Here is a 23,904-nt window from a genome sequence, read left to right as displayed (position 1 = left end):
TATGAGGGTAAAATGAGATATGTAACATAAAGCAACTTGCAAAAGGTAAAGTGCCATGTCATTATCACCAGAACTCAATGATTAGCTGGAGGGCTGGATTTCTAGAATTAACCCATTACATGCCATTTTGAATTCTGAACTAAGTTCAGAGACAAAGAACCATGACTTAAGTAGTTATAGGACAAAAGCAATTATTGTAAATAAAATTTAAAAAATGATGTAAGATCAATCTTAAGCTTCTTACCAGTTAGTAGTATTTCTTTCTTTATATATCATAAACATACTCTTAAATATGATTATCTTTTTAAAAAGTTACATCACCATTAGTTTAACAAAAAACTTATAAACAAATACAGCGAAAAGGATGCTAGATTTTGGATTCAGAAGACATGTGTTCAAATCCAGTCCTTGCAACTTACTCTCTGTGTGACCTTTAACATCTCTAGACCCAAGCTTGAATATTTGTAAAATGAGCCCATTAGAGTAGATGACCTTTAAGATACTTTCCAGATCCAAATCTTTGTGTGATTATCCTCATATACGTAACTACCTCTATCACTTTTTGGGATTCTTGTGATAATACATTTAAAACTTAATTTATAATATAACATGTGTATGTCACTCCTAGTTTACATGTGTGTATTTTCCTATTTTGAATAGTTTCATGTAGGTTTCATATTTTCCCTTCTTTATAGTAATTATATTCCTCCATTCCATGAATATAGGATAAGTTTCATTGGTGAGAGGTGATGCAGCTAAAAATGTGACCAAAGACTTTGAAAGTAAATTTTAAAAGAACAGTTGGAAGGACCATGGATTTAATCTTGGAAATATAAAGACACAGGGCAAGTGTTCCAGCTTTCCAAGTGATACCTTCCATTTTGCTGTGATTCATTAATTTATTCTGAAGTCCTATTTTACCCAAGTAGCTGTCCTGATACAGCTGCATTTACAGATGTCCCTAAGAAGCTGTACTTGTACAACCAAGTATGAATCTGCTCATAGAACATCAGCTATCTCTAGGACAGGGAATCTTTAACCTTTTTCTACCTTGATAATTGACCTTGAGCCAGCCACAAAAGAGACTTTGCTGAGATAAATGGATTATTCACTGTTGGTTTGATATTTCTTGTTCAATACCAACCTGATGTTAAGGGAAAGAGGAATAGAAAAGATCAGATTAGTGGCACTTCTGACTAATTCGCATTTAAGTATCCCTTGTTCTCTGGCCAAGCACAAATTGCTTCAGTCCCTGTTGGCTGGAACTATTCAGAATCATTAAAGAGTTTCTTGTGCATCCATGTTGTTTTTAAAAATTGGATCATAAACACTAATCATTAACAATAACAAATAAACATATAAAACAAGGAGGCAAAATCATACTCTAAATGTCCTAGTATTTATCAAAGAATAAACAAATGAATGAACAAACAAGAGAAATTTTTTTTTCTGTTTTTTTTTCTTAAATTAGTCCTTCAAGTTAGATCTCATCCAGTTCCTTCCTCACTGGAATTAAGGATAATTTCTTTTTTTTTCTTTTTTTCTCTCTCTTTTTCTTTTTTTTTTAACTTCTCATCATTCTTCTCCTACAATTTGTTAGCTTTTGAACCATATGCTCTTTTAGAGCCTTTGGCCAGTCTACATATTTTTTCTTTAATTAAAACAATATGCTTACCTCTAGTCTAGGTTACATATCTGACTGTGTCATATCCCTATCTTTGGCTGCTGGGAAGAGTAAGATAACATGGTCACTTTATCCTAAGATTCTATTTACTTTCATTTCACCAAAAGTTCTTTTCTTGTTTGTCAGATTTAGTCAGAGAATTATTTCCTGTCACTGTTGTATCTATCTTCAGTTATTAAGCAAGAAGCATTTACTAAATGCCCACTCTGGGCTAGGTGCTTAAGGTATGAAGACAAAAAAAAAAAAACCTATCCTCACAGAGCTTGTGCTAGTGATTAAATGAATCAGAGAATTTTAATAAAAGGACAATAAATAAGTTTGGGATCTCAAAAGAGCTGTGTGATAGCAGATATTTCTGACTTTAATGAAATTAGGGAGAAGCTCTTCAAGACGGTAGTTATGGTTTAACAAAAAGTCATAATGACATGAAGAAAAGGAAAAGAATGATCTGGTCTTGGAAAGACTTAATCTCACAGTAGGTCATGGGAAAAAAATAGTCTGGTGCAGAAGATAAGAAAGAGGAAAAGTTCACTGAATCCTGGCATCCAATCTTGCATACTTTAGAAATACCCTAGGAATACTTGTTAAATTGTTTGTGGGGTTCAACTTAGTTATCTAAAGCAGCCAATGATATAATTTATGTCATACATTGTGTGAATGGGATAAGATGACACAGCATTTCTTCCACTATTCTGAGGCTTTTTTGGTAAAGTCTTGTGCCTACATGATCTAAAAATGTGATTAACTGCAAAATCTGATGTTAATACATGTATGTTCAAACAATACCCAGGTGAATGCAATTTATAAAATAATAATACCTTGCATTTCATAGTGCTGTAAATAGTTTTCAAAGTTTTTTTCATCTAATTATCTTATTTGGTGCTTATCCTATTTCTGTTAGGTAGAATAATTCTTATTATCTACATTTTAGCTGATGAAGAAATTCAGGAGAGATTTAAATGTGTCTAAATTTATATGATTAGTATCTGATGGAGTGAGACTAGAACCTATAGTCTTTTACTGTATCACTCTGCTTCATTATTATTGATAATAATAATTATTACATATAGGTTAATATGGGGCAACCCTATGTGGTGCAGTGAGTGAATAGTGGTCTGGAGTCAGTAAGACTAATCTTTCTGAGCTCAAATCTGGCCTCAGACAATTACTAGCCATATGACCCTGGGCAAGTCACTTAACCCCATTTGCCTCAGTTTCCTCATCTGTAAAATGAGCTGGAGAAAGAAATAGCAAACCACTCCAGTATCTTTGCCAAGAAAACCCCGGGTGGGGTCACAAAGAGTTGGACATGATAGAAAAAACAACAATGAAATAGGTTAATATTCCCAAAGAAATGGAACTGACCTTGATTTCAGGTTCCATGCTTATTTTCAATCAAATCAGTCAACATTTATGAATCACCTTTGTATACTGAGCACTGCTGTGGGGGAAGGGAAAGGGTTAAATACAAAATGTAGATGACACAACTTCCTTTCTTCAGGATTTGCTGTGTAGTAGGGGTGCTATTTATGATGACGACATTAAACATTTTAAAATCTTGGACTGAATAGCAGGAGCAGCATGGTACATAGTGGAAAGTACAATAGATTCAGAGACAGAGGACCAGGATTCATATCCTAGCTGACTACTTATGATTTATGTGACTGACTTTTGGGTAAATCGCTTAATCTTTTTGGATCTTATTTCTTCATTTTTTTAAATAAAGGACTAGATGACCTGTAGGACCCTTTCTAGCTCTTGATCTGGTACTCAGCACAGTGCCTGGCACGTAGTGTAGTATGCACATAATAAATGTGTATTAACCGAATACAGATGAAGAAACTGAGGCAAACAGGTTATTAAGTGACTTGCCCTGGGGTCATACAGCTGGTGTCTGAAGTCAGATTTGAACTTAGGAAGATGAGTCTTCCCTGACTCCAGGCCCAACACAGTTTCCATTGTGCCACCTGGTGGCTCAATTTATAACCACATGATCCTTTAAAAATACAAACTGGGAAAGGTTTAGAGACTGTTCATTCCTATGAGAAGTTTAGCATTGCGATTTCTTTTTCAAAATCCCTTTTTTGGGACATATTAGTACAGCATGATTTTTTTTCAATAACCAAGCATTTATCTCCCTCCCACTTAGGAAAAAAAGAATAAAAATAAAACCCATATAAAGAATATGGATAGTCAAGAGAAACAAATTACTATATTGATATGTCCAAAAATATATGTGTTATTCTACTTGGCCCATCTCCTACCTGTCAAGGTGTCAGGAATGGATGACATTCTTCATTAACGTTCCTTTGGAATCATGGATGATAACTGAATCGATCAGAGTACTTAAGTCTTTCAAATTGGCCATTTTTACATTATTGTTATAGCATAAATTGTTCCCCTAGTTTCTGATCACTTAACTTCATACAAGTCTTCTTAGATTTCTTTGAAATCATTCCTTTTGTCATTTCTTAATGCAGAATTATATTCCACTATATACATAATTTATTCAGCGTTTCCCAATTAATTGATATCTCTTTAATTTCTAGTTGTTTATTACTACAAAAAGAGCTGCTGTATAAAAATGTTTTTGTACCCATAGGACATTTTACCCTTTCATTGATCTCTTTGAGGTATAGGCCTAGTGGTAGTTTAGCTAGGTCAAAGGGTTTAATAATATTTTGGACATAATTCCAAATTGTTTCCCAGAATGGCTGGACCGATTTTCCCAACAGTGCATCAATGTGCTCGTTTTCCCATATCCCCTCCAATATTTGTCATTTCCCCTTTTTGTTGCCTTTGCCAATCTGATAAGTATGAGGTGGAACCGCAAGAGTTTTAACAATTTACATTTCTTTATTTAGTAGTGATTTGTGGCATTTTTTTTTCATGTAGCGATGGATAGGTTAGATTTCAGGAATAGCTTGAGAAGTACTTATTCATATCCTTTGACAGTCAATTGAGAATTGGCCCTTATTCTTACAAATTTGGATCAGTTCCTTTTATATCTTGGAAATGAGACCATTATCCAAGAAGCTTACTGCAGTTTTTTTCCCCCAGGTTAATGATTTCCCCTCTACTCTTAGCTACACTGGATTCATTTGTGCAAAACCTTTAAAATTTTATTTAATCAGAATGGTACATTTTATCTTCTGTGATCCTTTCTATTCCTTGTTTGGTTTTAGCTTTTATGTTTCCAGATTTACATGCATGTTTATTTAAAATCACAAAACTTAAAATTTATTAAATATGTCATATTTGATCTGTTTTTGAAGAAAAAATCTAACAAATCCATTAAAAATGAATCCATTATCAAATTATAGAAAATTTCATTTTATTTCTTTATTGAGCTTCTCTTCAAGGTTGAGTTCAATTCAATATGGTAAATATTTATTAAATTCCTATTATGTGCCAGATACTGTGCTAAGCATTGGGGACGCAAACAAGAAAAAGAAAAAGGCAGAACCTGCCCTCAAAGAGTGCACAGTATGAGCATGAACGATCAATTATAATTATTAGGATACATTGTATGTAATTGTTTTACATTATATTAATTAAAGCAAAAAATTAAGACCATGACCTCACTTTGGGATTTCCTGACTTTTATGTATCCTATTTTTTAAACAGGATACATGAACTTCCAGAAGTCCTTAACACATCTTCCATTTACTTTGACCCTTGAGATTAATGACATCTTCAGCTGTGAAATTTATGAACTGTTAACTTTTTCAAGTTGTGATTAATAAATTCATATCTTCCCCAATTTATTAACATACCTATTTGTTTAACACTTGCTATTTTTGAGCTCGCTGGGGCAAGGGGAGAAGAGAAAATATCATTTTAACAGCAAGCTTTGGGTAGCCTCAATTATTGCCACATACGTCATCATCATCATCCTTATCATTATCAAATGCCTCCTAGTATACATACTGTGTAAGAGGAAGGATAATAATGTGGCTGATTTTTAACAAGAATAACAGAATTTAAAGCCCCAAAGGATATTATCCCCTTTTAAAATAGTCACCTTGGGAAGCTACATATGTTTCATTGATTTCCTCCATAGCTCAGATTCTTCCTGATTTTCATGTAAAGAACCCTAAATTTTCTTTGAAGGCAATTCTACCTTTCACCCCCCAAAAAGTTCCAAAAATACTTTACATGAGACCACATGGTTTGAATAAACATACATACTTACTTTCCTCTTTCAGTTCCTTTGCAACTGCCCAGCCTCAAGGTAACTACATGGAGAACAATGCTAATTTATGTCTATATGCTTTCTGTTATGCTTAATAAATTGATTTGTTACTTTTATGACATCATATCTATAAATGGTGCATACATACTGTGTATAAAAATGTAGACATGAGAAGAGACAGACAGAAAGACAGAGACACTGAGAGACAGAAATACAAAGAAAAACAGACACACACAAAGAGCAGAAACACATTAAAAAAAGGACAGAGAGAGAGAGAGAAAGGAAGGAAGGAAGGAACAAAGAAAGAATGAAAGAGAGAGGGAAGGATTTAATGAGAGACTTAATGAAAAGAGCCCCTTTAGTACACTTTGCTGACAAAGACAACTCCCTCATGTTTGTGGTCTTCCCTTTCTTAGTGGTTATATGACCACAAAACACAATTAGTCTATAAGTTATTGTTGCTTTCCAGCCTTCCATTCCATTCTTTTCCCCTTGAAAATGTTTTTTTTTCCCTAGGTCTCATTAGTACTTTTTCTTTCTTCCTTGCTTATAGATCATAGTGCAGGGCCTGATACTTATCTTGATGGTGACCATTGTCTAGCCTTCCCCGTGGAGCTGTTTTCTGTTTCCATCATGTTGGAGACTTGGTTGCCATTGGCTGACTCTATAATAACAAGTTGACACAATCCACCGTCTCTGCTTTCTAGGTATCTGCCTTCCTTGCTTTTATCTGTCTCACTGGCTGTTCTACCAGGCTGAAGCGGTGTTTTGGGAAATAAGTGATGTTCTGAAATCCAATTTATGGGCAGAATAGTTAAAAAGTTAATGTTTTGCACAATTTATTAGAACTCAGTGATAATGAAAACTGCTATTTTATATATCTATAGACCTCATTGTATTTTGATATAACATGACTCCACCTTGGTTAGACCTTTCCTAAGAAGAATTAAATAAAATGAGCTCGTTATGATAGGTTTTCTTTGAGTCTTTTGGATCATGGGAACATAGACTTAGAGCAGGAAGTGATCTTTCATGGTTTTTTAACCTTTTGTGTGTCACAGACCCTATTGGCATTCTGGGGAAACCTGTAGACTCCTCAGAATAATGTTTTTAAATAATTAAATGTTAAGGAAATGGTAAATTTTAACATTTTCAAGAAAAAGGCTCTGTGCAGCAGAGGTAAGGAGGGCGTGTTTTTCAGGCATAGGGGATGGTAAATGCACAGGCATAGAGATGATATGGAATGTGTGAAGAACAGAGAGAATTGTTTGTGTGGATCCCAGAGTACAGGAAGGGGAATTAAAGCTGGAAATATGGGTTGGGATGAAGTAGTGTAGGGCTTTAAAAGCTGAAGAGTGAAGTTTGTGGTTCATCCTAGAAGCAATAGAAAGCCGCTGGAGTTGATGGAATGGGGAGTCACATGGTCTTTTCTGCTCTTAAGGAAAATTATTTTGGCAGCCGCATGTGGGATGGACTGGAGTGGAAAGAGAAGAGGCCGAGGATTTGCTTCCAAAAGTTCAGATATGAGAAGAAGAATTAAAATGACAACTCAGATGAACGAAATCAGACTGTAAAAACATGAGGGATTTTAGTTCATCTTAAAGGAGATTTATTTGTCTGTCAGTGAGAGGTGTTTAACAACATGTTATATCTATGGTTATTGTGGTAACAACAAGGAATGCCCTTTTCTCCTAGAGAGGTGAAATATGATTTTAACAGAAAGCAGGGAAATGGAATAACTGATTGGATTACCTTACAATTGCATTTTATTTCTAATAATGTGCTAAATAAAGAAGCCCCTTATGTTTTATCTGTAAAGGTAAATACTTGGGAATAATCTGTTGTCAAAATCCAAAGTCTTGTTTATTTATTAGTTTAAATTTGTTTATATGTATATATATGCACATATACATATCCATTACAGTATTTGTTTTTTAAAGAATTTTGAAACATTTTTCCAAACCTGCAATCAGGAAGCATTTATTAAGACTCGCTGTGTTCCAGGCAATGATAGGAATGGGAGATAACAAAGACAAAATTAAAAACAAGAAAACAAAACAAAAAAACACAACCCTATTCTCAAGAAGCTTACGTTACAGACATTGTCAAATTAATAATTAGTAGGTACCTGGAGAGAAAGTGAACAGCAGAAAAACCCAAACAAATAAAAAAAAGAGTGGTCATTCCAAACATTTCCTAAGTCATAGCCTCAAGACTTAGGTTACTAGTTGTATGTGTTATAGTTTCTATTCTAATTAAAATTCTTATCACAGAGCAGGTTCTTTTAAATTTGCTTCATATGATTTATCAAATCATATGAAGGCACTCCCAAATCAACCCATCCTAATTTGCACAATTTCATTGAAGATTTTAAGGGGGAAAAAAATCATGGTTTAATAGCCCAGTAGTCAATTTTAGCTTAATCATCTAAAATACATAGACCCATACTTCCTCCTGCTGGTGAGTAATATATTGCAGCCTACCTGCAGTTAATGATGAACTAGTGAAAATACCACTTTAGAGAATACTAATATTCTTGAGATTCAGTGTCAGATAATGATACAATAGAATGCATTCATACAACACAAAATAGTTTAAACAACATTTCCATAAACATTTACTCATTTGATCATTATACTGATCCAGTTACTAGGCAAACAGGTATTATCCCCATTTATTAAGAAAGAAACAGGTGGTGTAGTGGATAGAGGATGAGTCTTGAGGTCAGGAGGACCTGAGTTCAAATGTGGCCTCAGACCAAACACTTGACACTTACTAGCTATGTGACCCTGGGCAAATCACTTAACCCTAATTGCCAAAAAAACCCAAACAAAAAACAAACAAACAGAGGCTCAGTAAGGTTGTGACTTGTCTGGCCTCACAAAGCTGTTATTTATTCAACTTGCACTAGAATCTTGGTCTTTGATATTCTAGTCTAGTGTTCTTTTCCAAGAATATCAAGTATGTATCCCAAACAAAGAATATTGCCCTAGATTAAAAAAAAAAAAAGAGCCTTACAATAACATAACTTTTTGTAGGTTTAGTGCAGGGAGCTTTACCTTTTTTTGTGACATGGACCCCTTTGGCAGTCTGGTGACCTAATGGACCTCTTTTCAGGGTAATATTTTTAAATGCTAAAAATAAAATGCTTTCGTTATAAAGGTAACCAATTACATTGAAATTTGGTTATCAGATTGATTGATTGATTGATTGATTGATTGATTTTCAGTTCACAGACTCCAGGTTAAAAACTCGTGATTTGGGGCAGTGAGGTGGTGCAGTGGATAGAGTACTGGTACTGGAGTCAGGAGGACCTGAGTTGAAATCCGATCCCAATTGCCTCACCAGAAGAAAAACAAACCAAAACTTGTGATTTAGTGTACGTTGTATAGGTATAATGGGCAGATAGGTGGCGTAGTGGATAAAGCACTGAGCTTAGAATCAAGAAAAGACTCATCTTCATGAGTTCAAATCTGGTTTCAGACTCTTACTAGCTAGCTGTGTGACCCTGGGCAAGTCATTTACCCCTGTTTGCCTCAGTTCCTCATCTATCAAATGAGCTGGACAAGGAATTGTAAACCACTCCAATATTTTTGCCAAGAAAACCCCAAAATAGGGTTATGAAGAGTTTGAAACAACTGAACAGCAACAAATTTAGGTATATTCCCTCTCTTACTTTCCCTCCCCCACCCCACTGCCCCCCCCCCGCATGAGAGAAAAGCGTGGTATACATTAAGAGAATGAACTAATTGCATTTATTGCCTATCATGGGAGAAAGGAGATTAAGTAGGAAGGATGTGGGCCAGATTCTGGATAGGAATGAGGTTGTGGGATGAGAGTGAGGGTGCAGCACATGTCTCCTGGGTTTTTTATAGGGAAGAAAATGGACTAGCTTAAGTTTTATGTAGCATAAACTATTTGAACCTAGCAGTTCAAAGGTGAATGTGTTAATAATCTGTGAGAGCGCAGCACAAAAGTACAAAGTATTTCCCACAGTGAAAAACAAAGTTAAGCTATTTAGTTGGAGATTGATACTAAAACAAAAATAAGCTATAGATTAAAGATTAACAGCCCATGAAATACTTATACACAGGCCTCCATAAAAGAAATTCACGCTTGTCTAAAAAGTATCATCATAATATTTTCCATGTTATTTAGCTGAGGGGGTGGGGTGTGTGGAGAGGGAGCAGCTGAGTACTTCAGGAGATGAATTCTAAATATTTATCCACCAAAAATCTTTGAAGCAGATTTTGCTGCTTGATAACATTTGAATTGATGAAAAATGATTATAGGCTGGAGTTGACCATCTTTAAAAGAAAATAGGAAGAAAAACAGAACAAAATCTTTCTCTCTAAATGCCGTTTATGACCTTATTATGTGTTTTCAGTTCACAGGCTCCCTAACGGCACTAGGTGCTGATTAGGGAAATCCAGACCTTTGACAGAAGGCAAAGACCCTTGAAATACTGAAGGCTTTTTTTGCTGCCAACCATTTGTTAGCGTTAATGTTTATCATTTATAGAAAGTGTTTACTGAATCGGTGGAGCTTGATACTTACTTTGCTTTTAGACCATTTGGTGGGGAACAGCGTTTGCAGACTGTTTATACTAAAGCAGAATATAACGTTCCTTTTAATTATCCTTGTGTTGAAGGGACCAGTCCATGCTTTCTTTACTTGGGAAAATACTTTGAAGAAGTCCCTTTCTATTAATTTCTCCCTAATCCAGTACCACTTTAAGTTGACTTCTATGGGGTTAGAAGACACTTACCTGCCTTTTTTCTGGAAGATATAAATCAGTCAACACAGTATTTTATTTTTTTCCCTTGAATACCTAATATGTATCTATCACTGTAATAGATGCTAATCTACTTATGATATCCACTTTTAGTAGCAGTTATCATTTCTTTGTCATGTCATTTGAATTAGCTTGTATAGTTTCGTAGACAGAGGGCTGGCCTTGGAGACAGAAAGGCCTGGGTTCAAGTCTTGATTCTGACATACTGGCCTGCCAAGACTTAACTTCTCAGTTCAATCAGCAGGTCTCTAAAACTCTGAGCTACAGATAAGTTATCTATTTGTGTCAGATGAGAGAGTTTCTACGCTGAAGTTTCTCCATGCTAATGAAATAATAGGTTTGGATTAAAAGGGAAAGAAAACCAACTCCAAGCCCCCTAAACAAAACATTTCAGTCTAGAAATGCGCCTAAATTCATTTTGGCCTAATATAGTGTGATATTTGAAGCCTTGACATGTGTAGAAACTTTTGTGCTGTCCAGTTACTCTTCTTACAAAGATTTTAAGGCTGGGGACACATCAGTATGGGGTAAAGAGTGGCCAGTCAAGTGTCAAGGTCTCTTCAATGATCTGGGGATCAGTTGTAGGCACTTTCAGAAATCCTGAAGCAGAAAGGCTCTTATCAAAAGATTAGATCAGTCCAGGGTTTGCCAGAGATGGACCTTTATTTTCTACATCCTGGTCCCATTTGTGAATCTATGAGAATTTTACACAAGGGGATTCTGGACCTGAACAGTGCTGGGATACTTAACCTCTCTGGATCTCAGGTTTATCAGCTATAAATTTAGGGGATTTGAATCAAAAAGTCTATAAGGCAAGATCTCTTTTATTTCTAGAATTTTATGATTTGAGACAGTCAGCACTATTTCTGTCCCATAAATCCAGAGCTTTCTTCTTTGAATAACAGAGGACACAGGAAGAGATCAGAATGAAGGTGAAGAAAGTAAAAAAGGGTGCCTCTAGTGTCTATCCAAGTAAATTCTAGTGTCCCCTATTTCTGGGAATGAACAGGCTGAGTTCAGTAGCCATCCATTGACTATGGCAGTTAGAAAAATGTTTGGTCTTCTCAGTCTTTGAATTTATAAGAATTCTGAAGCTTCTCAATATCAGGCAATGTTTATTTAATTAAACTCTTTTCGGGTTTTGTTGTGAGGCAGATTTCCTAGACATCAGAGCTTGGCCATACTTGGATTTTTGTGTCAGTAAGAAAGTAAGACATATTCATCTCCTTGGTTAAATATTAGTCACTAGAGAAATTAAAAAAGACACAGTGAGTGAATGAGGATCTGTGATAGTGCTTTCTGAGTTTATATTCTTTTTCCATTTTCTTCTTTACCTTGAAATTATGAATACTAGGAAAAATGACAATAATGATATTGTGCAACACGTATCTGATTAAGAAAACCATTTTTTGCTATTAACCTTAATTTACTAAACATGTGCCATAAAAATTCACTTAGTTGTCTACATTCTCTGGGTGAGAATACAATTCAATTGTTTAAAAAGGAGAAGGGGGCAAAAAAAAGTTAGCATTTATGTCCTTAAAAAATAAGATAGGAAAAATTGGAATGTTCTGTTGCATTCCATAAGAACAGTCAGTTATATTTCTACTTTCCTCTTGGGTAATGCCATTATTTCTGTTATAACGTCAAACCAAATGGCATGAAGAAAACTCCCAGTGAGTCCCAGTCACAAAACTTTTCCGTGAACTTGTGACATTAATCAGAGTCTTCCTACGGTTTTCCCAGGAACATCAGCAGTCAGGAAATGGCCTTGCAGATGGTTGGCTGTCATTGGACTCATGGAATTAGACTTGTGAAATTTTTGGCTGAGTGTTCCAGTCACCACATTGACTATGTCTCTTCATTCTAACTGCTTCCCTCATGGCTGGGTAACTCTTCTGCTCTGGTTCCGAATCTTGGTACTTCTAATCCTGAAATGATTTGGGACCTTACTTCTTAGCTCTTTTTTTCTTAGGCCTCAGAAGATTGTAAAAAGTAATAATTCAGACCTCCTGTTCTCTTTTATAAAAGTAGCCCTAAACATATATAGAATACAGTTCTTGGAATCCACAGGTAATGTGAATTACAGAGTTTAATAATCATGGAGTACAAAGGACCTCAGAGGTCATTTATATAGTCTAAACCCCTTAATTTACAATCTATGAAGAAGGATACATATGACCATATTTCTATGTGTGACTTTAGTGACTAAGATTTTTACTGGTGGTGCCATCTGGGAAGAGTTACTAAAGATTTTATCAAAGTTTGAAAAAATTGGATCACATTATAGGCATCAATTTACAGTATTGAATACTGAAAGATCAACCAGATACATTTGCCTTGGCTTCTCCTGAGCTAAATACAATGCCATGCAAATGACTTAAATTTAAATTAAATGATTTAAACCATAAAATGACCAAATACTTTTTACATGTGTTTAAGACCAAACCTTAAATACAATGTTATCTCCGATATTAAGATGATTTTCAGTGTCATTTAAGGTGAACAGAGATGTTTTCATTTATAAATATTACTTATAGAAACATATAAAAAGCAGGTTGCCCTATAATTAAACTGGAGTCAGTATAGCATAGGGGAAGAACTCTGGTTTTAAATTCAGAGAATTTCAGTTAGGATGCTAGATCTCTTCTTTACCAGTTGAGTGATGGTGGGCAAGCCACTTAACCTGAAAGAGTCTCAGTTCTTCTTATCTGTGAAATGGGGATTGCTTAATGGATTGTTGTGAGGAAGGTGCTTTATAAACAGTTTTATACAAATTAGAGACATTATTTTTTATATTGTGGAGGGGAGGGGTAATAAGAGGAGATCCCAACAGAATCTAGCACCACATTGTCTGCATTGTGCTTTTCTTTGAAGATCTATAATCATTTCCCTACAGAAGAAAATCATGCTGTTTTAAAAAATAATTCATGGTCAGCTGACTTAGATGCGATGATAAGTTGTCTGGACTAACATTACAACATTTTCAATGATTTTTTCTTCTGAATATATTTTGTATGATTGTTAGGATGTTTTAGAAACAGGAAGAAAAGGGGCAGCTAGGTGGTGCAGTGGATAGAGCACCGGCCCTGAAGTCAGGAGTTCAAATCCGGCCTCAGACCAAACACTTGACACTTGTTAGCTGGGTGACCCTGGGCAAGTCACTTAACCGCAATTGCCCTCCCCCCAAAAAAGAAGAAACAGGGGGAAGGGAGTTACTGTGTTAGCCAGGCCATTAGAAGATACTTTAAATTAATTCTGTTCATGCCACTAGGGACTTTATTTCATTTTAAATCAGTGACTTAGAGAAGAAAGGTTCAGTATTCTCTTATTGCTCTCTCAGCTCATGAAGTTACTTATTTCTCATGTACTTCATGCCTCCACCGTCTTCCTAATATTTGCCTAATATTTGTCCTTTCTACCCTGAAAACTCCCATCTTGGAGTTTTCTGATCCATTGATGCCTCAGATACCTACTAATCTAAATTTGACCCTAGACATGCTTTGCTTCATTCCTTGGCCAGCTTTCTGCCAGTTACCATGCTGCCGAACTCATACCCTTCCCACCTTCCCCAAAACCCTTTCCACTTCTAGAGTCATAACCAAACAAACTCTTGCCATTGCTCCAAGAAAGGGTATGTCAATCTACTCCCTGTGATTCCTTCCACTGTCCCTGTAACTTTCCAAAAGAAAATGCCCCACCTCGTCGTCATTCCTTTCTAGATATTGGCTCTTTTAATTGAATGTCATCTCCTTGAGAGCAGGAACTGTCTTCAGTTACGTTTGTATCCTAAGGTTTAGCTCAGTTTAATTGCTACATAGTAAGTGCTTAGTAAATGTGTTTTCATTCATTCATTCATTCATTCAAAGGAAAGAAAAAGAAATGTACTTTTTTTTTTTAGATTGCACTTTCCCCTTCACCTGAATTCACATTTGGAAATATAGTCTTGCTTCTGGCTACATATTGAGCAAAACTTTGCAGTGATCCCAAGCATGAAACTCTATTTCATGCCTAATTTAGAAAAGCTAGTTTCAGTGCTGAGGTCATTCTCTGTAGCCTCATTCTTTAATGTTTTCCATATAGATGATAGATTTTTATCCCCTCCCTAATCCTACCCCCCAACCCACATTCTGAATTTCTTCGTGTGAGATATTGCCAAGTTACTTCTGTTCTAAAGACACATAAACTTCCCATTTGGAATATTAGACACCTGGCAATGCATTGCACAAAATGTTCTGAGCATTCTGTGTAACATTTGAAAAGTTCTTTCTCCCCCCCTTTTCCACTTTGCATCATTGAAAAGCAATGTTCAGAGTTTACATTTCAATCACACATGAAGTACGTGGTCAACATGTTCTTTTGAGACCTTTCTGTTTTAAAGATACTGAAAGGAATCTTTATCCCATTGATGTTAAATTATGGACAGTTGGAGCTGAAATGTAGCAGAAGCTAATTCGTTTATTTTATTCTTGTCTTTTTACAGCTGTACCTTGTGAACTTGCAGTGATTCCCATATACATAATCTTTTCATAATATGTTCAGCCCTTTGTTCTTTGTACATCGTCACTTGATACTTACAAAAGTTTTAAGGGGAAATAATTGGGACAGTGTAATTACATACAGTGTTTGCCAGTTTATTGTATATTTGTGTGAATGCTTATCCTGTCTTTACTCCTAGCTTTGGTTCCCATGATAAATTTGGACAGGGAACTAGATATTAGATTATTCGTGTGGGCTTTTGTCTGAACAAATGACTTGGGAAATAAGGGAAAAAATATGTAGGGAGGGGTAGAAAGTTATACAGTCTGAGTAGTCACTTCCTTTTAGCTACTTAATTTCAAAACTCTTGGGACATACAAATTTCTTAAGTTTTCTAATGACATTTGGGAAAGAATGTGTTCTTGTGGTTAATTGGTGGACTGGGAATTCAGATTCCTAGACCCAATTCCCAAGAGTACCTCTAGGTCACAAAAGGATATGTGGCAGGTCACTGTAACTTTTGAGTCTTAATTTCCATGTCTGTAAAATGGACATAAAAGGGATGCTACCTCAGGCTAGTTTGATATTGGTATGATGTTTAATCTTCCCTTGGGAACTGGTGTGGTTTAGTGACCTAGAAAAAACACTGACTGGGGCACGATAAGACTTTTTTTTTTTCCTTAAATTCTTGGCATCGGTGCTGACTCAGTGAGAAACTTTTGCAAGTCATTGAATTTTGTTCATTGCTTCAGACATTCCTTATGTTTAAATGAGAATGATAAGATTTGTTCTGAATCCATGTCATAAGGCTATTTTTTGGTATCAAGTGCCAAGCATTTCCTCAAACATATAACATAACTTTGCCTTAATGTGACATCTTTTATATAATAATTACAACTATCATATTTAAAAGAATTTTGGCAGCTGAAAGTGCTTCATTCCTTCATTCCTTCACTTGGTTAACACTTGATAAGTCTTCATTCATCTTGTGAACATTTCTTTTGGTTACATCTGGGTTGACTTTTCCAGTGCTTGAACAATAGATTTCTATTTATTGTAAATGGCAGTTATTCAATTTAAAATCTCTGTCTCCAGTTTTCTCCTATTTTCATTTGTGAGGAGGGAGGCATGAGAAGTGATCAATAGAAGAACTGTATGAAAACCATACATTCAAATATCCATTTCTGTTCTTAATTAAGTGCTAGTTTATGAATGGTTTTCTTTTCCTATATATGACAAGGTCATAAGTATGAGGATCTAACATTTAATGGAAAATTCTATTCTGAGTGTGATAGCATCTGTTCCTACTTGTAGAAGCCCTTGATGCTGCTGTTGCAAAAGTCAGGCCAAAGTGTGAGATTTAGTATCCTTTCATCCATTTGCCATTGAGTTCTTTCCTCTGAAGTTTAAGGTAATTTCTTCCTCATTCATTCAAATGCTTTTCTAGAATTCTGATTCCAGCTTCCAAACAAAAGGAGAGAGCAATCTGTAGTGCTATCATGTTATAGATGCAGTTTAGACCCACAGAGTCATTCAGTAAAGAAGTTTAGGTTTTTACCAGTTAGTTCATTATCAAGGTTGCTAAAGTGTTTTGGAAATGGGACTAATGTTTTCAGTGCTTGCTTTTTTCTTATTATTTGAATTCACATAATATGAATTGAAAAAAAAACTTTCAAGTGACTCTAGGTAGTGTTCTGTTTTGAAACAAATTCTTCTCTGATGTATATGTGTATATATATATATATAATAGATAGATAGATAGATAGATAGATAGATAGATAGATAGATAGATAGATAGGTAGATAGATAGATATAGATACAGATAGATATTTTTGGTGAGGCAATAGGGTGAAGTGACTTGCCCAGGGTCACACTGCTAGTGTCAAGTGTCTGAGGCCAGATTTGAACTCAGGTCTTCCTGAATTCAGGGCTGGTGCTCTATCCACTGCACCATCTAGCTGCCCCCTTTGATAAATATCTCATCTTTTTTTTTCTCAACTGGCAATTAATTAATAGAAGCTTGGGAAAAAATAATAATATTCAATCCTGTGTATCACTTAGTGAGTCTTAGAACATCATAGATTTAAATCATAGGATAGTAGGCTGAGAGATGGAAGAGACTTTTTGAGTCATCTAGTCCGACACCATCATGTTACCATTGAGGAAACAGAGTCCCAGAGAAATAAAGAGAATTGCCCAAAGTATTAAGTACTAGTATTCGAACTCAGGTCTCTGACTCCAATCCAGCATTCTTTCCCATGCACTACACGACTTAGTTGTTGTTCAGTGATTTTCAGTCATGTCCAACTCTTTGTGACCCCATCTGGGGTTTTGTTGGTAAAGATACTGGACTGCTTTGGCATTCCTTCTCCAGCTTATTTTGCAATTGAGAAAACTGAGGCAATCAGAATTAAGTGACTTGCCCAGGATAATGCAACTAGTAAAAGTCTGAGGTCAGATTTGAACTCAGAAAGATGAGCACTTCATCCACCAATCCACCCAGCTACCCCATGCTACCTAGAAGGGATTTCAAAAATCATCAATAAATCAACAAATGTTTATTAAGTCCCTTTTGTGATGCTGGAGATACAGACAACAAATGAATGAAAAAAACTGAAATAATTCCATTCTCAAGGAGTTTACTTATATTCCATCTAGGTCCACCCCATTCACTTTACAGATGAGGAAAATAAACCCCATGGAAGTTAGTTGATTTGCCTAAGGTTGTATAGGTAATGAATAGCAAAACCAGGATATAAAAGCAGATCTTCTGCTTAATCTTTTTTTTTTATATAATTGTAATACTGATGGCTTATCTGACAAATGTGCATTGTAATACTGTCTTAGCACCCATGCCCATTTTGGGAACTTCTAGGTATAAGATCATAGATTTGAAAGAGGCCTGAGGTGTCAATTTGTCCAACCTCTTTTATAACTGAGGAAACTGAGACTCTGAGAGGCTGAGGGACTTACTCAGATACATAGTGAATATGCTCAGATCTTGAACCAGTGTTTTCTACCTCCAAATCCAGAGATTTTTTTCCTACGCCATGCTGCCTTTCTCCTGACCACCTAAAATGTGGTAGTCTTCCTAAAGCAACAGTTCACTTGTTCCATGACCTTCAGTGGTGTAGACACCCTAATGTTTCATAATCTCACTTTTTTGGCCTTATCTCTCATTACTTTCCAACATGATACTCTTCACTTTATTTAGGCTGATCTTCTCTGTACAATGCCCTTCATGCTTGTTCTAGCATCTACCTCTTTGTTTATGCTGTATCCCTTGCCTGGAATGCCCTTCTTCCTCCTTTTCACGTATACATGTCTTAACCATTTTAAGGCCTAGTGTCAAGTCCTAAGCTGTCCACCGAGTCAGTCCACTTTGAACACTATCCTTCATAGTATATAGTTTTTATTGTCTCTACCTCTCATTCAGGTACTTAAACATATAATGTCACATGTCATTTAAATGTTTTGTGTGTGCCTCATTTCCTGAGCCATATTGTGTAAACTTCTTAGGGCAGAACCATGTCTTATATGCCTATATATAACCCACATTTTCTAGCATACTGCATTACAGTGGAAGCACCACATATGGACAAATTAATAGGATCTGTTGTGCACAGTTACTATTTTAGTAACAACAACAACAACAAAATCCACCAAATTCCTTATCATACTGTTGATTGAATACTAACTTCCTATAGGCTCTGTGCTTATCCACTTTACCAAATGATAACTAGAAGCAAAGAAGAGCGTAGAAGAAGCCTTCACACAAAATCTTAGAACTAAATGGTGGCAAAGGTTTACTCTATCAGATCAGTCACATTATTAGTCAAGTTAGGGGAGAAAACAGCCACCGGAATAGTTGTCCAATTAAATTATCTCACAATTTAGTAAATATAGATAATATATATTACATATATAATATAAGATATGTAATATGTAATATGTATTCATTCATTCATTTGTTTAGCAAACATTTATTAAATATCAGCTGTGTACATTGAACTGCATTAGATGATTTGGAACGCACAATCCCTGCCCTGTAAGGACTTATGGTACAGTAAATTGTTGTTGCTGTTATTTGTTCTTCATTCTCGAAGAGAATTAATGATATCAAGAGGGTGATGCCTTGACTTGCAGATGGATCGGATTTAGTATAATAAATAGAAACAACCTCAAAACAGGAATTCTGCCTCAACTTTTTGTACTTTGAAGGATGTTGGGTAAACAAGAAAAAAGTTTTGAGGAAAAAATTGTTCCAATCAGTATTTTGCTTAAGACTGACTTGCATTTTTAAAAAATTTTTCAGGGTGAACGAGGTCTTCCAGGATTACAAGGTGTCATTGGGTTTCCTGGAATGCAAGGGCCTGAAGGTCCTCATGGACCTCCGGGTAATAAGGTAAGATAAATTGAATGACGATTAGTTTCTGAGCTATTCAAAATTCTTGCCATTGTGAACATTGATAATGCAATTTTATTTTCTTACAGGGGGATGCTGGAGAACCAGGATTACCAGGAACAAAAGGAACAAGAGTGAGTACAATAGTCACTTAAGTTTTGTTAGTTACTATTTATTGAGTATGTTAAGGGCAGTGCTTTAAGTAGGGTAGAGGAATGCATTATTTCAAGTTTTGGGGGGTTTTTTTGGTCATTTTGTTTTTTAAATTCTTTAACTGCACTGCACTTCCTCTTATTTCTGAGTGAGCACTCGGGAAAATGTCTTCTTTAATTTCTTCCTATTTTCTTCTTCTTCTTCTTTCTCCTTTCCTCACAAATATTCAAAAGATTTGAGGAGTAGTTATTAAGGCTAATGTTGGGATGGTGAAGGTTTGTGGTAAAGAGGCTTTCTAATTCCTCCTCCAATTCCATGGTGAAGAGTACTTTGAAATTCCTTGTTGCTAGTTCAGTAATGTAGTACATTCATTTATCTTCATTTTTCTCCCATTTTCTCTTTCTCAAATATTTCCTATGAACAAATCTTGAATTTGACTTTGGGAGATGATGTCATTAAATTAAAAGTTTCTCATTTATTGTGCAGTGAGAGTATATATTGTTAAAATTAAGTATCATTTTCAAAGATGAAGTAGCTACCACTTTGAAATGTTTTCCAAATATCTGAATCCTGTAGAAAATACCAAAATTTTTAGGAATTTTTAAAAATAGTGAAGCATTTGAGATAAATGGCTATAGGTCTCAATTTTTTTGTTCATATATATACATTATATATATATATATATATATAGATATATATATATGTGTGTGTGTGTGTGTGTGTATGTCAATAAAAGGTAATTAAAACAACATAGGCTTATATAAGATGCTAACTACCTACACATTTTTAGGATAACAATTTATATTAAAGCTAATACAGATAGTAGGTATTTGGGGCAAGATCTCTTGAAGTATTTAGAGCTAATTCCCTGTAAGGTACTAAAATCAATACTATATTCTGAATAAAATTGTTCTATTTTGCTTTTAAAAGCAAACTATTGGAAAAATTTGTTTCATTGATATCATTGCCATATTTATAGATTTTAGTGTAAATTATACCTGTATTTTGGACTAGAAATTGCAAAAGAGTAAAAGTCCAAAGTTCTATATGCATGCATGAAAATAAGTAATGATCAATTTAATTTATGTTTTTGGGAAAGACAGATGATCTATCTAGATGAACTGGGGAATGCCCCTGTACCCGAAAACAGGGTTTCATTCTGGCCAGGTGGATGATGGGGAATATGGGTAATCTGTATTTAAAACATCTGGAAGACTTTATTGTAGTGGTATTTTGAATAAAGTGGAGTGGAGACATTGTTGCAGTTACCTATTTTAATTCTATTTTCTTTTTCTTACTTATAGGGGCCACCAGGTTCATCTGGTTATCCTGGAAACCCTGGGCTTCCTGTATGTATATGAGCTAAATATTTAATTATTTTTTTAAAAAGTGTGTTCTGCAATGCCATTATCAGATGATTGCTGCAATTGTTATTTCTTTATTTTGTTAATTGCAGGGTATCCCAGGCCAAGATGGTCCACCTGGTCCTCCTGGTATCCCAGGATGTAATGGTACAAAGGTAAGTTTGGAGTTGGAGCCAAAGTTTATCCCTTTTGTGAAATTTTAAGTAACAACAACAGAGAGAGAAAGAGACTGACAGACAGATAGACAGAGACAGATAGAGACACAGAGAGACAGAGAGAGACAGAGGGAGAGACAGAGAGAGCAATAGACACTGCTGTGTAGTGTTAAGAGTCAGTTTTGCAGTCAGGGACACTTGTGTTCAAATTCAATCTCTGACACATTTGGTATGTATGAGTGCCCCAGACAATTCTCTTAATCATTGATACAGAGATTTTCTTTATTGATTGTGTCTTATACTAATAAAATCTGGACAAAAAACAACAGTGAAAATTTTTTTCTGTGTTCTCAAAAGTAAAAGTAAAATCTAGCTGTTAATAAATCAAGTTGAGGTGTATTAATAGAAAATTTTTTTTTTGTCAGAATGGGATTCAACTCATTGAATCTTAGAATTACAGTACTGGAATAGTAGGTCTGCCATAGAAATGATATCTTCTAACATCTTAATTTTACAGATAAGAAAAATGAACCACGGAGAAGTAAAGTTATTTCTTCAAGGTTATCCAGCAAGTCACTGACAGAGCTGAGAATAGAGCCTAGATCAGATGGCCTATCCAATGCTATTTGCTATCCCAAATTGCCTTTCTCTAGATGTTTTATTGGTTGAAGAACTCCAGTTTCTTCTAGTTAGATTCTAGGAAATGTTCACTCATTCTGTACAATTTCACCTCAAAGTATCTTTTTAAGCACCAGCTTTCCTACCTGAATCAGTCATTAAATTCTACAAGATAGCTTGCTGCATATCCCCTGTCTTGGTGCTGATAACACTGTCATTCATATATTTTATCTCATGAAGTATTCTCTTACCAAGTTAACATGAACAAGACTGTCAAATAGCACTCTATCTTTAGAAAATGATTAAAACCAAGTGATGATGTATTTTAAGCACTAGTAGAGTTTTCCCAAGCGATTATAACTTCTAGGCATGAATCTTGAATGCTTTTATACTGCCATTCCCTTTGTCAGGAAATGATGAGGCATACATACTCAGAGTTAAGAACATGTCTCTTTTCTTTTTAGGGTGATAGAGGTCCAGTGGGTCCTCCTGGTTTGCCTGGATTTTCTGGGATAGCAGTAAGTATAACATTATTTTTAAATGAAATATCATTTCTTTGATCATATTTCATCTCTTGGCACTTCTATTTCTCTCTTTGTCCCTTCTCCTTATCTCTGCCCCATTAGTCTGCATAGTCTGATGATTATGTTTTTTGTTTAAAAAAACACTAATGTAATACATTTCTTTTATAGGGGCCCCCCGGATTGCCAGGAATGAAGGTATATATCAGTTAATGAATTAATTAATTGCAGGTGGCCTGATTAAAACATTTTATTTAATGATGTTTAATTTTACACAGTTCTAACTAGGCCAATCTATGTGCAGTATTAAGTTTTTATAAAGTAAAATACATTAATAATAAACAAATATTTTGTTGTGTTTTGGAAAGTATTAAGATACTTTATTAGGAATTAAAGTAATTATAATCTTTTAAGTAATAAATATTAAATGCATTGGAGATTTATCATTTTTCTATATGATCTGATTGTGTTGGTTTTTTTTTCAGAGCCATCTGTTTATAAAAAGGACTAGAATTATCTTATTTGTTGGCTAAATATTCCTTAGTAGACTCATTTAAATACCACATCCTTCCCATTCCTCAACCAAACTATGCATTAGTTCCACCATGAATTTAATAATTACTCAGGGACCAAATATAATTAAATGATGAGAATTTGATGTCATAGTACTTTTTATTCAGGGATCCCAGTCATTTTGTTTTCAATCATAGTCTAGTATCAGTTACTGAAATGTGTTAGAATATCTGATCTCATCAATCAAACAATTAACCAGTCAACAAGCATTAAGCACCTATCCTAGCCAATGCTGCATACCAATAGTACAAATCACAATGCATCTGCACTTTCTCATTCTGTATGATGTTTTTCCCATAAATCCTCCCGAGGAGGATCTGTACTGGAGACCCTTCTTCCAGGTCTTTTTACATTTCATTACCAGTTCAGGCTGACAATCCTTTTGCTAAGTGACATGACCACCTGATGTCAGTCATTCTATCTCATATTCCCCTTCATATCCAAGAGGACGTTACCCGTCGCAGCATGAAAGAGTAGAATAATTCCCTTTCTTTCCTCTAACCTTTTGTGCTTAGCTGCGCCAGATAATGATTTCACAACCATCAGCAGATCCCTCAAACTATATTTTACTCTTAAAATGTTTGCATTATGACTTAGCAAACTTCCAAAAAATGTTATAGCAAATGGGAAGCAAAAGCAAATTCTGCAGTGTTTGGATTAAAGAGAAATATAATTTGTCTAAATTTATAATTAGAAGTGGCAACTTACTTTATAGGAAAGAAATGTCTATAACAGGAAGAAGAAAAAAGCTAACTAAGGAAAAAACTTTGTAACCCATGAAAATGAAAAGGGATAAAATGCAAGCATTTTCCCCTCATCTCAGCAATTTCATAAAGATACATTATAAATATTTGTTATTGCTGTTTAGTCTTCACATAGCAATGTGTTTACATTATGCTTTGTGAACCATATCCTCACGAGTGCCTTGGCAAATGGATCAATACTCCTTGACCCATTTTTTT

At 35.1% G+C, this 23,904-nt stretch overlaps 1 protein-coding gene across 1 annotated transcript in view; it reads left to right on the top strand.

Moving 5' to 3' along the window:
- Positions 1 to 23,904, top strand: part of COL4A1 (collagen type IV alpha 1 chain) — a 201,970-nt gene that overhangs the window by 90,150 nt on the left and 87,916 nt on the right. Inside the window, exons 3-8 of the mRNA XM_020970063.2 lie at positions 19,469 to 19,558; positions 19,648 to 19,692; positions 21,016 to 21,060; positions 21,168 to 21,230; positions 22,313 to 22,366; positions 22,541 to 22,567. Of these exons, the coding sequence (XP_020825722.1) occupies positions 19,469 to 19,558; positions 19,648 to 19,692; positions 21,016 to 21,060; positions 21,168 to 21,230; positions 22,313 to 22,366; positions 22,541 to 22,567 (324 nt within the window). The remainder of the gene's footprint in view (positions 1 to 19,468; positions 19,559 to 19,647; positions 19,693 to 21,015; positions 21,061 to 21,167; positions 21,231 to 22,312; positions 22,367 to 22,540; positions 22,568 to 23,904) is intronic.

Source organism: Phascolarctos cinereus, unplaced genomic scaffold (genome assembly GCF_003287225.1).
Source record: "Phascolarctos cinereus isolate Bilbo 61053 unplaced genomic scaffold, phaCin_HiC Scaffold_7;HRSCAF=346, whole genome shotgun sequence".
Taxonomy (NCBI): domain Eukaryota; kingdom Metazoa; phylum Chordata; class Mammalia; order Diprotodontia; family Phascolarctidae; genus Phascolarctos; species Phascolarctos cinereus.
The sequence above is the reverse complement of the archived record's forward strand: the minus strand, read 5'-3'. Positions and strand labels throughout refer to the sequence as shown.